The sequence below is a fragment of the Thunnus maccoyii genome, chromosome 18 (assembly GCF_910596095.1).
Source record: "Thunnus maccoyii chromosome 18, fThuMac1.1, whole genome shotgun sequence".
Taxonomy (NCBI): Eukaryota; Metazoa; Chordata; class Actinopteri; order Scombriformes; family Scombridae; genus Thunnus; species Thunnus maccoyii.
The window spans coordinates 22,116,996-22,132,005 of record NC_056550.1 but is presented as its reverse complement, the minus strand read 5'-3'; the positions used below and the strand labels follow the sequence as shown (position 1 = coordinate 22,132,005).

Below are 15,010 nucleotides of genomic sequence, written 5' to 3'. Positions count from 1 at the left end.
AAACAAAGTCATAAAGTCATAATATAATCAGTGGACTCTGCTCAGTCTTTGTCATAATAAACTAAATTTTATTGTTGTAGAGATATTATAGACCTAATGGTAACATATGAGGTAAAATAGATAGTATGACAAGAAACATTTATTTAGTCCTGTTCTTATATTTGACCGTCCAATAGCCATATTATTTTACAAGCACGAAATACGAGATAATCCACAAATAGTTTATTATGTTTCACAGATATACAGGTGTTTTTGAGGGAATATAGACTTATAGGCATTATACAGATAAGACAGGAGGCAGAATATGTAATAAACTCATTTGATAATATGATTGAGATATTATAAGGGTACCATGGGAGGCAAAACAAAGAGGATGATGAGGTCACCATTAGTCCCAGACCCTTTATTTCCCACAAGAACAGCCTATTACAGCTGAATGATGAGACTCAGACGTGAGTATTAGGAAGGCGTGGCCAGTAATCAAAGTACTGGAGTTTCTAGGGAGGGCTGTGTGTGCGTCCTGGCTGTGGTTTTGGTAAGCAACCAGTCAGTCAGAGTCTGTCAGCGGGACCGGAGGGCTGCGCGTCGGACAGGAGGAGCTGGATAAAAGCGCACCGGGTCGGCGCATGTATTTGCTCATTTTTCTTTCCAGTCTTCGATTTCCGCCGCGTCTCGTATCGGATGCTGGATGCAATCCATCCACGCGTCAACAATACACCTCTGAAGGACAAACCATGGACAGTCTAGGCAGCCGCTGTAAGATTGTGGTGGTCGGGGACACGCAATGTGGGAAAACGGCACTCCTGCACGTTTTTGCCAAAGACTGCTATCCAGAGGTACGTCTATCAAAACTTAATCTGTTTTTAATTTTTTTTGTTGTATCTAGAAGCAGATAGATCAGGAGTTTGTGAATGAGTGAGGAGCACTGCCATTAAAATGTATTATCGGACAACTTCAGCACTTGTTCAGCAGATTCCACCTGCTTAAAGACAGAAATGTTAAAACAAGACACAGAGAGAGAGAGAGAGAGAGAGAGCTGATGGAGAGGGAACAGTAATGAATGCCTGTAAAATGTATAATAGTCCTGTAATGTCTAAATTGACTTTTATTATGTCTGCAGTGCTGCCTATAAAACTTTAAGGCGTTGTCTTCATCTACTATAATACTAGGCTTACCTTTCTATAACATCCCCAAAGGGATTTACATGACTAGCTTAGCTGTGGAATTGTGTCTGCCATTACTTTATTTGTCAGCTGCATCACTTCAAATATGATGTTCCCACTAGTCTACTCCTTTGAAGCCTGTGGCTGTGTAAACACAGGCTTATCTTGTCCCTTTTTAATTGGATAACTAAAATGAATCCCTTATTTTCAGAACTACGTGCCCACAGTGTTCGAAAACTACACAGCCAGTTTTGAGATAGACAAACACCGGATTGAGCTGAATATGTGGGACACGTCAGGTAAGACAATTTCATATCTCTGTCTCTGCACCGTCTCTTAAAGGCTGACATCAAATCAATCCGCTCTCAGCCCCAGTATGGTGCCTGTCCCTGGCTGCGACCGTGGGAGGACTGCCTCCGACTCCCATCTCCCAACTTTTCTAGCAGTCATCTCTTTGACAAATTGCTTTGACCTAGCAAGTTCAGATGGATGTCTTTTGTTTTTAGTCATGCCCCCCCACTGCCCCCCCCCCCATTTTTTTTTTTTAGCTTAGGGCATCTGCTATTTATGATTGTTGTTTTTGCTAGAAATGTCAGTGCCAGCAATGTCTTTACGCTTTGAGTTTGCATTCCTTCCTGTACTGTCCACTGTTTGTGGCTGCCTCTTCCCATGCTCTGGCCCAGGGTCAGGCAACTGTGTGTGTGTGTGCGTGTGTGTGTGGGGCAGGAGGGGGAGAGGGAATAATTCAGACAGGATGGCCCTGAAGGGACCAGTAACTGCTTTAACTGCTTAAGTGTTTTTATCAGAGTAAGTCCAGTTTGCTGACACATGGGACTAACTATCGGATATCAGACATATTGTCTGGCGAAATGATGGAAATTCATTCAAGTACAGACAGTCAACTGTGATATTAAGACATTTATTATACACTATATAAAGAGAGCAATCTATCCCAGAGTTTACACAGCTGGTCACCTCATCTACCTGCCTCAACCCTGAAAGAAAGTCATTCATTGAGGGTTTTTTTTTTTTTTCAGATTCATTCAGTGTTTTAGCGACTTGGGATTTTTGTAAGTGTTGTTTTAGGGGCTTTTTCACATACTGAAGTGTTAAAATTGTCAAATTTAAACTTGTGGGCTCAGAATAACAACTACTGTTGACGTCAGTCCAAAAACATCAACAGCAGCAGTCATGTTCGTGCCTCCGTCAATGCTGGCAGCCTTGTGCCAAATTAAGAGACTAAAAGCAAATTGTTCTTTGTTGGTTTTGTATGACACTGTTATTCTCCTTTCTGGGGAAGAAGTTGCATCAATGAGACACTTGCATAGAAAGTCAGACTCTACTTTCACTCCAGTCTTGTCAGGAAGGATGGATTCACTGCTCTGACCTACTCTGATACTTTGTATCTCATCGGAGCCTTCTTAAGCCAGCAGCTCCCACCAGCTATCTGGCCAGTGACATAGCTGGCCAGTCAGAGGCCTGAATATGAGATCCTCTCAGGGGGAATTCCTTCTTTTATCATAAACATTCCCAAACCTAAAACTATCTTCCGGGAGAGATGTTGGGAGTATTTTTATTTTACATGGTCAGTCAGCGAGAGAATGTTGTTTTTATTCGACCCCGTGTCGACCCGGAGAGTAAATCTGCTTGAGCTTGTCAGTCAGGGGTCGGGGTTCTCTGGGGCCCAGGGCCACAACTTAGAAGAGTTCCTTATCTCTAGGCTATAAGAGCCTAATGATGTAGTGGGAATGTTGTGCTTCTGTCCATCTTTAAAACCCTAAACCACCTTTGGCTATGTTAGTCTTTAATCTTCATCCAGGAGCCGCCCACCCCACAACAAACATGACGTCACCCAACCCACAGGGCAAATGTATATGTATGTGTGTTTGGTAGTCGTGTGTGTTTCTGTGTGTGTGTATGTGTGCATTCAGAGGTCCCTGTGTGGTGTGCCATTATTGACTGATTCACAGCAAACACAGATGTTCTTATTTTCTCTCAACAAGAAAAATAATTGGCTCACACTTAGATGAAAAAGGCTTTCATCTGAAGAAAATAGCATGTCTCCCATCTTTCCTCTTTTAGAATCTGATTTTTTTTATTGCTTCATCCCTTCTCCTCCTTCTGCTCTCCGTCTCTAGCTGTTTTTTTTTAAAAAAAAAATCTTGTATACACTAGCAGCAGCAGCAGCAGGAGCACCAGTTCAGTGGCCAGGCCCCACCACTCCATAATTTATAACAGCTTCAAAAGTTCATTCAGATAACCATTAATTTTACTGAAATTAATGCAAACACTGGATTCACTTGTGCAGGTGGACTAAATTTGTGCAAGCTTTTGCATTGAACTTTGGTTTACTTTGGCCTTTGTGTTTCAGTTGTTTGAAAAAAAAAATTGCAAACCTGACCTTTGGGGGTATGGAGTCCAAAATTGATGAAGCTATTATAGTCATTGTGTTCCAAAGGAAGCCAGTAGAGCTCCTCTTCAATTAACTGAAACTAGTCACAAGCAGCAGCAGCCTCAAGTACGTCACTGAGCTTGCATTACCTGCTATTTTTGGAGGATGTGCCACTTTCCGATGGCACAACTACAGTCCACTGGACCCTTTGTTTTTGACCTGACATTTACAGCAGTCAATCCTCCGCTTGCTCTTGCTCTTCCTAAGCCACAACCCATTCCGCTCCGAGATACAGCTGTTTTTTTTTCTGACAACCACTTCTTCAGCCTCTTCACATAAAGTATTGTCTCCTTTTTAATTGCTGGTGAAGTCTGCCTGCCGTGGTCCGGCTCCACTCACAAAGCATTATTGATCGCTATCTGAGGCGAGGCTATTTAAGCAGCTTGTGTCTAGCCTTGTTCACATTTCTCCGGCATGGTTAGATGTGTACTGCCATTACGAATGCTTCCAGCTTCCACTGCTGTAGCATGGAAGTCGACCATTGATTAGTTTGGTCTCATTAATTCCATTTCCTCCGCAAGGTCTAGTCCTTGCAGGATGGGTGAGAACAAGGGTGAGGTGTTTATCTAATTGAGGTCATTACTGAGCATAAATCTGTTTATTTGTGTTGCATTCCCCTGAATGATTGGGTATTTTAAGATGCATTAAACAAACAGGGAGGTCTTACACCTCCTGGGAACCAGAGGGCAACTTTCAGCTGTGCTTTGTATTCTGCCCAGCTTTCAGCTCCCAGACAATGTGGTGAATTATATTAATTAGAAAGTGATTGAATGGAATCCAAATGAGAAAAACCACTGTATGCGTGTCTCTATGTTATATGCGTGAACTGCCACTCATTGTGATAGATGTAGTCTGTTTCAACGTTGCATGTCTTCTTGTCTTAATTGACTTTTAAAGCAACTCAAGCTGTTAAGTGGTCAAAATGTCAATGTGGCTTGGTGATAACTTGTCTGAGGGTCATTAGTGATTACTGTTGATGCTCAAGGGGCCCATTGGTAGTCAGCCAGTCTGGGTTTTTTTTACCAACCCTGAGGCATTAATGCACTCTTCCTCTCTTCCCAATATGGTAGTGGTGCCTGGGAAAGATTCCCACTAACCTTGCCCTCTGACTAATACTCCACTAAGAGGTGGACACGCAGTTTCTTACAAGTCCAAGTCACGACAAGTCAGGTTTTCCCCCCAAAGTTCCCTACAGCAGCACGCTCACGTCTCGCTCTGCTTCTCTTCTCCGCTGCCTCTCTAACGCTTGACCTGATTCTCACATGAAAACTAGAACGTTTATATTCTGTTTAGTCATGCTGGAGTATGCTTTCAAGTGGCAATCCACAGGTCTTTTTTTTTTTTCTTTCATCTTTCGCTGACGTCTTTGGGTGATAATCACTCCTGTTGCAGTGTTTTTGGTACTGTACTTCCCAGAGATCGCTCGTCATCCGAACCACGTGTTATCCTGAAAAGTTCTGTCAACGAAATTTCCGATTTATTTCTTTGTCTGATCGGCGATGTTGGCTATCACTTCTCATTCTAAACACCTAGTTCTTTCTCTATTTATTCCCAAACAAAGTGCTGTTCCTGCTGCTGGGAACATGAAACGCATCACTTGCTGTGCAGTGAAGGATTTTTCCTCCAGTAGACCTGCCTGACACTGGGTGTTCACAACAACAAATATAAATGCTTTCATGAACCGGCTACAGTTGTGCAGCACAGTCAGTGATAAAGTGCGGAGAAAAAAAAAACCCCAACATTTATTTATCTGGAAATGTCACAGATTATTACTGTCAAAGATTCTTAAATAACACTACCACTCACACAAATTTCAGACTCCTTTTTCTATTGAGTCTTCCTCTCTTACAGTCATGTTTAATGTTTTTTTTTGTGACTCATTTCTCACGACAAAGCTGTCTGGTGCGTTGCCAGTCAAGAGGTGTGATTGTTTTTGACTTGAGAGACGATAACAAGACACTGCAAGTGTGTAACACCACTCCCAGCGCCAGAGTCAGAGTCTGGCTGTCTCTCTCTCTCTTCTCATACAGACTTTCCAACATTCCTGGTGTCTGTATGCTCTTTAAGCCCCACATTCTCAGCACACTTGACCAGTAGGGCATCCAGAGGCCTGTAAAAACACGCTGAGTTCTGTGGGCTTTCCGTTCTTCAATGCTTTCCACTTGATTAATCTTTAATGGAGAGTGAGTGGACTACAACCGCAACGCAGAGCAGAAATAAAATCAACAGACCCTCCTCTGCCCTCACACCTACATCCCACCGGAGACGGAGGATGCTAAGAAACTGCTATCAGCCCTGATGTGATCTGAGTATAGAGCATGCTGATCACAGGAGATAACATTATCAGTTATTTTGGCCTTTCTAAATCATTGCTATGAGGTTAGTCTCTGAACAATTTGCAATTTGCAAACAAGATTGCTGTTTATCTGGGTTGCAACTTGCTGGAAAGTCAGACACACATTTAACCACAGAACATAAATATACCTTTTGTTTATTTTTGTCAGCACCCTGAAGGGGAGGATGACGACATCCTTTAAACTACTGTTCACGCAAGCCCACATGTATGCTCTGAGCCTAAGCCCCGAAAGTTGCTGCTGCTCTTCGCCTAACCAGCCCAGGGCGATAACTGCCTAAACGAAACCTGTTTTGATGATGCATAGCAGTCTGGAAGGCACTCCCCTGCACTTGGGGAGAACGCCTGTATGACAGTTTCGGGTAATGAGTAAACAGAAGATAGTGCAAGGTTGGTGAAATACTGTAACTTAAATAACTGTTTGTGTCCTAGTGATTAAACACGACAAGTTTGGAAAGCCCCTGTTTATCAGCCACCAGTTTATCCTGTAGTACATGGTAGACAGTAATGGTTCTCAGTAGGGGCGCAACTAATGACTGTTTTCATTATTGATTCAACAGAAGGTTATTTTTTCAGTTCATCAGTTAGTTGAAAAATATCAGAAAACTTTGACTCTGGGAAATAACGGCATTTTTTTATTAATTTTTTACTGTTTTCTGACATTTTAAAGCAGAAAAAAGATGAATCAATAATGAAAATAATTATTAATTGCAGACCTAGTTTTATCCAAGCAACAGTCCAAGAACCAAAGGTATTAAATATACAATTATAAACAAGGAAAAGCAGCAAATCATCACATGATGAAGATGGAATCAGTGAAAATTTGGGATTTCTGCTTGATAAATGACTTTAATGATTAATTGATTATCAAAATAATCAATTTATTTTCATTGGATTCACTTAATCGATTAATCAACTCATTGTTTCAGTGTGAGTTCACTATGACAGTGTCACAGAGGACAAATGAACGTGATTTGAGTTTTTATTGTTTCACATAAACATGTCTGTAAGTGTCTTTCCTGATAATGAAGATGTTGTTGTTCATAAAAATGACAAAACAGAGTGTCTGAGCACAAGAACAGCTAATCACTGAGTACTATTGTGTGACTGCCATGTTGGATTTTTACAAGGGCTGGAAACAAACTTGTGCCTTTGTGCCACATCTCTCATATCCACAGACAGTCACTGGAATGCCTTTGGGGGTATTTTTGGACGGTGGGGGGGTACCGGTCTGTCTGCCTGTCTGTCTGTCTGTCTGGAGCCTCATGAGCTCGACAGCAGAATCACAGAGAATATCTTCAGCCTCTCCATGACTCACATCCTCAGCTTCAAGTTTGGGATGAGCCTGCAGCCTCTCTGGCAGGCTGCACCTGATAATCCCAGGGATTACAGTCAATGGGCCGAGCCCACAAAGACGTTTTACATGTTAGAAATCAAACAGCAAGCACTGTGTGGGGAGGTGAAGTGGGTGTGCAGTCTTTGTGTGTCACCATACTGTAAATTATACACACAACTAGACAGCGTATCGCCTATTTTGGTGATGTCTGAACTGACCACTCCCATGAACAGGGAGGATGAAACTTCCTTTGATTAATTGTAATTATTTGAATTCACTCACTAATACAAGCAAATAAAGTGCAAATAAGAAAAACATGCACTCTGCTTTTTGATTCCCATCAAACAATAATTAAAAATGTATTTAACTGCTCACCAAATATTACTGCTGCACATAACTGATATGGCACCTACAGAAATACAGATGCATGCATACCTCATATTGTAGATAACTGTAATTAATTTGGCATTAGATGAACTAATCTCCTCTGTGTTCTGGGCATTTCCTCCTTCCCTTGCAAATGATCTCCAGCCCTAAACTTCTTGAATAATGATGGTCTCATGCACAGAGCTGCACTTGATTGCACACTGACCCTCTGAGTGGGTTTGTGTGACATTATGGAAACTCTGGAGGACAGCCGGCAGTCCTGGCTGCCGGGCTGAATGTCTTGGTTCTTGAGCAGGCAAGCAGCTGTGCTCCATCCCTGGAGCTCAGCACTCCGTGAGTCATATTATTACACAAAGGGTCAACAGGCTGAAGAGGAAATGGCGGCCCGTGTGTTACAGTAGCTAGAAGAGGATATGGAAGGAAACAAAGGAAAATGCACAGTGTAGCAACGACGCAGGAGAGGATAACGTACTTTCTCATGAGGTGGATTATCTTGTCTCTGTGCCATTTCTTTTTCCTCGTGGATGTTCTCCATCTCTGATAGCCCATTAGTCAAGGCGGCCGCATTGAGGTCACCAGCAGTCAGGGGCCGTGTTAAGCAGGGGGTGGGCAGAAGTGCTCCATGAAAGGCAGCCAGCCACACTGACAGGAACACGCATGCTGTAATTACCACACAGAATATCTGCTTTCTACAGCGACACAGTGAAACACACACACACACAGACACATATACTCACACACAGAAATACAGACTTCCACCTGCACCACACGGGCACACGCCTGCCACTCTGCCCCTTTTTTTTTTACGTGGATAGGAAACGTGAGCAGCCCACATGTTCTCCCTCTCATAAACAAGAAAACAAGCACTTCTGGAGGCCCCAGAGGACACGGCTTCCTAGTCCTTTTGATCTTTTATCTCTCTTAGAGGAGCCTGTAAATGCGACCATGGATACAGCTATGACCCGAGCACTACCACACATTCCTTCATGTACTGTCAGCTTATAATGCTGAGCACCAGGCAAAAGTGTATAATCTGCTTAAGTAGCACGTCCACTGCTGAGCAGCACCGCACACTGCTGAAAGGCTGTGTATGGCTTTTACTTAGTTAATGTGGCAAAGGAATAATCAGAGTGATAAGTTATTAGGGATTGAACGTTCGCTGGATAGAATTAAAAGGAATCTTTTGATACACAGTGGAGAAAAAAAAAAGAGCACTTAAGGCTTTTGATGAGCTCACACTGACTCAGATTACAAACTCGGTCTTAAGCCCTGCCATGCTGTGCTACTGACGGGGGAAAACTGAGCAATTATAATGAACAGAGAATGAAAGGATGAAATTAAGATTTGAGCTATTTTGTTTGCAAGCATAAAGAAATACAAAGGGGTTGATGTGAGGATACGTTGATATTATTAGTAGGAAGGCGCAGTACTAACAAATTGTTATTATGGTAAACATTTTTTTCATAGCATTACCAGAATTTGTCTATTTTCCTTCAGCGGAGTTTGCCTGAAACAGTGTTATTGTGATTCATTTTTGAAAGATAATGTAAAATACAAAGATGTCACATAGAATAAACAATCAGTGTGACTCATTTATGTGTTTTCAACAGTTTTTGGACAACAATAAAGGTCTACGACACAGAGGAATACGAGATATCAGGCATTGGATACGCACACAACACTTCATTGTTGGCTCTGCACATGAATCGCCATCCATATTCTTTAACGTATATAATCTATTTATGTTGACCAACTTTAATATATTGTTGTTGTAAATTGAACCTCAGGTAAACTGAAAAATGCATATATTCTGCATCCATAATTAAAGGATATTGTAAAGAGAAAGATCGATACTACAGATGAAAAAGAAACGTGTATGCATGATGAATGCATGTTCATGCATGTATACATATGCGTGTGGGCATGTCTATGATTGAGTGAGTTTGCCTATGGGAATTCCAGAGGCTCTGACCCCGTGACCCTTACTATTGTTTCTCAGCTGACCAGAGGCGTAACGGGGGCTGATGAGGGGGCGCTATGGTGGGAGTCATGGTAGAATGAAGCCAGAAAGCGTAGCAGCTGCCTCAACCCTATAGGCAAAGAGATTGGAGGGGTTGAAGTGAGTAAAAAGATGGATGGAGGGGGTGGGGGGGGGGCATGTTATAAGAGCAGCAAGTGTTCACTAGATTGAAAACTGGGAAAGGGGACAGAAGGAGTAGACAGGAGCAGAAGTGTACATCTGTGCTATTCCCACCCCCCCCACCCAACACCCCACCCTTCAAGGCTTTGTGTTGTGACTAAGGTTTGTTGGTGGTACCCTTGGGACCTGACCCACTCCAGTCCTTGGGGAAGCAAACACACAAACGCCAACTGTGTCACACTTTTAAAACCACCGCAGCACTCTTGTTATATGCTAAACGCTCAGCTATAGCACATATGGCGATATGAAGCAGTCCTGTAGGGGAATTAATGCACTGCTTTTGTCTGTTTTATGAGGACACGGAGGAAGCTTGCTTTAATTGTGGCAAAATCTGCAACCTCTGTCTTCATTGACCTGAAGTAACATGATCTATTGCACGATGCAAAGGAATCCATTTACACCGTAGGAAGTTATTGATCCTCAATGGAGTTGCTTCAAGGGCACATGGACTTGACCAGATGAACTGGGAGCTTTCTAGGTTGAATTATTAAGCTGTTTTATGAATAACAGACTAAACACTGTCAGGAGGTTCTCTGATGGATCTGACTCGGACACAGCTTACATTTTATGATGATATCTTTCTTTTTACGTAAATATAAAGTCTATTGAGTCTGTGAAGAGTATTTTCACTTATCAAAGCATCTGGCTCTCTCTTCTGTTTTGTGCTTTATTAATGTTATTTAGTGAAGAGGCTGCTGCACAAATGCGCTTGAGCCAATAAAGCCAGGGCAAAATAATATCCCCTAATAGATATTCAAATAGAAGCAAACTTAGTCTTCTTTATTCTAAATTAATAAGTAACAACAACAACAATAACAACTCTTTTCATTGCTAATTTTGCTTGTTTAAATTTACTAGTTAAACAAGAGTGAGGACGGAGATCCTTCACTCTACTTGACTGATATTTGTGCAGGTTTTAAACGTGTCATACCACGATTCCGATGAAATTTAATATAAAACACAAGGAACACAATTTTCAGTGAGCCAGTAACTGTGATTTGATTACTGAAACTACTGCATTACTTGGAGTAGTAATGTAGTTACAAGAACACATTGCTCCAACACTTTTCATGGGTTTGGAATATTTATTTTAACTAAAGAAGAGACACAAACTAATGCGCCCTGGCACTAAACCAGGCATTCGTTCCTGTTCAGCAACAGCAGCAGCAGCAGCAGTGGATGCAGTGAATACTTCAGTCATCCAGGCAGACAGGAAACCCACCCCTGGAACTGGGGCTCTGTGTGTTTTCGCTTGGTCCACTCCCTCTGCTGAGTGCAACAGAACCCGACGCAGCTCCAGCTTTGATCAGCCCACTTCAAACAGCCACACTGACTGGTTCTGCTGCTCCCAAAGCTAGCGCTCAGTCCCTCCGGCCCCCCTCCCCACCCCCACCACCTCCACGGGAGCAAAACCCTCTCAGCATCCGTCTGCAACCCATCCGAGCGTAAGGGGATACAGGGAGAGAGGCCGTCTTTCACCTCCATCCTTCACCCCCCACCTGCACCTCGCTCACACACACTCGACAGGTTCCATCATTTATGGATGACTTTATTTATAAACAAGATCCAATGCCCTCTGTTTCTCGCCGCTGCTGCTTTTGTGGAAGCGAAATTGCATTCGAAGTAGTGCCATGTCTCCTTTCTGGCCTCCCCGGGGGGTTGCAGAGTGGGCTGGGGGATAGATAGCACCATGATACAGATGTGTTTGGATAGTTATGCATTGGAGGAAGTGGAGTCGATGGAGCAGAGGATGTCCTTTTCCACTCACAAGTTTTTCTTTTATATCCCTGTGTAGCTGCTGCCTGAATATTTTCAGTTCTTTCATACCAGACAGCTGTGGACAGAAGAAGCTGCAGTCAGTGTTATTACAAGTTTTAATGAAAATCCGCGAGCAGGAGTACAAGTTTTGAAAGGAGAGAGTATGAGATTGAAAGATGTGTAGGAGTGGAAATAAAGGATGTGATCTCTGCTGTTTTACAGGTGAAAAGGAATAAAAAGAGATGAATTCGAATACTGTGTGAGTGTACGTGAGGTGATGGTAGTGCCTGGGGAGGAGTGGGAGCTTTTCAAAGCAGAATTCATTGTGACATAGCAATCACTTGGTCAAAGAATTAGAGTGGGTGTCTAACATTGGCAGTAAACTCCAAACTATTTGGCATGGTCTCAAAGACTGTTGGAAATAGTGCTGTAAAATAAACATCAAACCCAATAGAGCTTGAAGTTTGTTCCTTTAATGGTGTCCTTACGAGACGGAGGCGCTCTGAACAGCTTTTTAGATTAATAGGGATTTTTATACCATCAGTGTTTTAGCAACGTTATCACTGGGAAATTAGGTTTACATACTACTATACTACTCATAGTTACTTTGTGTTGACAATAGTGGTGCAACGGATTGTCGTTGATCTATGATCCGTATTGATCGGCCCACACGGTTCGGCACGCATGTGAACTGCGGATTTATTGCAAAATTTAATGTCTCATTTAAAACAACGTAAACAAACTAAATACAAGTCATGGACAGACAGCGCATCGCTAGCAGGGATTTTGAAGATCAACAACCAAACCAGCATTTAACGGGTCCGCAGTGACATCTGCAGGTATGTTTACACGTTGTTTAATGTGCTGCAGCTGAGCAGCTAATTAGCTATCTAGCTGCCAACTGACGTTAGCGGTGCACTTTTCCCCGCTGAATGTTTGTTTGGTGGCTCGCTCAACATGCTGCAGGACAAAATGTGTGTTCATGTTTGTAAGTTTTCAAGTTTTGATGATGTGGACACAGACTGTTGTTTCATTCACTACCAAAGTTTAAAGAAGGAATGTATCAGGCCTTTTGATCCATAAAATGATCCGATCTATGACTCAAATCCGTGATACGATCCAAACCGTGAGTTTTGTGATCCGTTGCACCCCTAGTTGACAAACATAATAGCTGCTGGGAGTATATTCATAGGCCACAATTTTTTGAATGAATGAAGCGCTACAGTTATGTGGATGGCGGGTGGACAAAATGCAGGATGTTCGCACCAGAGTCCGAGGTTCATGTGGCTGACTTAGGCAACAGCACTTTTGTTAAGGTTAGGGAAAGATTGTGAACACATTGTGCTGCAAGTGCCTAAACATAACCATAAAAATTACACAATACAGATATTCTATCGCAAGATCGGATATTTTGGTGAAAAAGGAAATTTGTTGTCACTGAACATTTTACTGATACTCTCGCTATCAATATTTTTGTGACTTATTTCAGTCAAATGTTAACATCTTCTCATTATGTTGACAGGAAACGTAATGCGGGTGGTATTACGTTTCCTTCAAAAACTTCCTGCAAATTAGTAGTATATAAGTGTAATTTCTAGGATTTAGACCGGTTAATTCAGACTTTGTTTAGGATTTGAAAATTCCTCAGTTTGGCGCCACCCAGTGGTCGCATGAAGAAGGACATGGTGGCAGATGGCAACGCACACCCCAGTCAAATCTGCTGTCTGCCAGGATTGTGTGCTTGCATGTATTTGATTGTTCAGCACAGTGCGTTGCCAGATGATGTTGCGCTGCATTGTGGCAAAAGTTGAGCCAGCTTCAGCTTTTTTGTTGGATGACCCTGCGATTTACTGGAGTGCTCTGCTAGTCCCATCAAATAAATGAGGTGGTTGCGTTTTTTCAAGCTGTGCTAATATTAGTCTGAACATGGGAATTACAATAATAATTTCAAGTCTACGTATGACAACTTTAAGTTTAGTTACATTGTTATGAAAGTACATGTAAAAATGATACAATTGTTAACATGAGTTTGGGAGATTTGGGGAAAAGTCTGTGCACACTGCAGCAATCAAAGCCAGACATGGTGCCTTTTTTTGGTCACAAATTCATCTGGATGTCCCTGTAAAGCAGTGACTCCTCCATCCCCAGGGTAGGACAGATGAGGTCCACAAGACCTTCGTCTGATCTAATCAACACATCATCTTTTAAGGAGTGAAACTGGATATTCCAACTAGCCTCCTTTCTTTAAAGAAATACCCCTTCCCTCTCTGAGATCATCCTGTTTTTTAAACAAGACAAAAACAAATAAAGCAAAAAGACTTACAATCTGTCTTGGGGAAGTTGGAACCAGCTGAGGTCCAACACTGATTGGTTTGAGCAGTGAAAGAGGTTGTGCAAAGAACAAATAATACTCAAGTCAGCATCTGGTGTTCTTTAACAGGCTCTTGTCTGTTTTTTATTGTGTCATTTGTTGGATCTTGTCCAAGCAGTCTGCTGCTGCTGCTGCCGCTGCTGCTGCTTTGACGAAACTCAACGGTTCTGGTGTGAGAGGCGTAGAGCTTGAGGAAACACAGAAACAGATAAAAACAGGTTCTGCGTGTGCTCCCTGTGCATAGCTAACAGTTGTTCACAGCTACTTGACTTCCTCACACAAACAAAAGCAGGGTAGTGTTTGTATTATAACATCTAAACACATGAACATCTCTAAGGAATTAAGAGTGTCACCGAGGGGTGAAAAGATGTAGACTGCCACACCGAATCTGAAGTTATCTTTCAAACAAGTCAAAGAGTAGAACCAAAATAGAGATACGATTGGTGTTTCTCTCAAAGAAAGACAGGCAATATATAGATCGACAGAAGAAGTGAGCAACAAAAGAAGCATAGTGATCTTTAAAAGCAAAGCACGGCATGAACAGACACCAAGATCAAACAACAGGAGATGAAATGCAGAACTATTTCTCCGGTGGAATGAGAGTGTGTGTGTCTGTGTGTGTGATTATAAAAGAGGGGCTTGGGGGTGAGGAGAAACTGAAAACGGACACACTACTCCATCTCTATACCCCTGGGGCGAACAGTAGACAGACAGTGATGCTGCTCTGTCCCCTGCCTGTGCTGTCAGCGCTGGAGCCGGCCCCGCTTTTAAACCTGCTATTGGACAACAGACACAGGCATTAAGTCCTCGGCAGCACAGCTGAGAGCAGGTCCATGGAAGGTGCTTGACGCCCTTCAAAGGCTGCACTTCCTCCAGAGGGTAAGCATGGGGGCTTTGATCAATATCCCCTGTGTGAAGACTGCAGACATAGAAGGTTAATGGCCATTTAACCCAGTGTCACCTCCACTGTCCCGGCTGTGTGCTAACGCC

The 15,010-nt window shown here is 42.6% G+C and overlaps 1 protein-coding gene across 1 annotated transcript in view; it reads left to right on the top strand.

Moving 5' to 3' along the window:
- Positions 1-15,010, top strand: part of rnd2 (Rho family GTPase 2) — a 30,287-nt gene continuing 15,277 nt past the window's right edge. The window contains exons 1-2 of the mRNA XM_042394026.1: positions 1-836; positions 1,375-1,462. Coding sequence (XP_042249960.1) covers positions 627-836; positions 1,375-1,462 — 298 coding nt within the window. The 5' untranslated portion in view covers positions 1-626. The remainder of the gene's footprint in view (positions 837-1,374; positions 1,463-15,010) is intronic.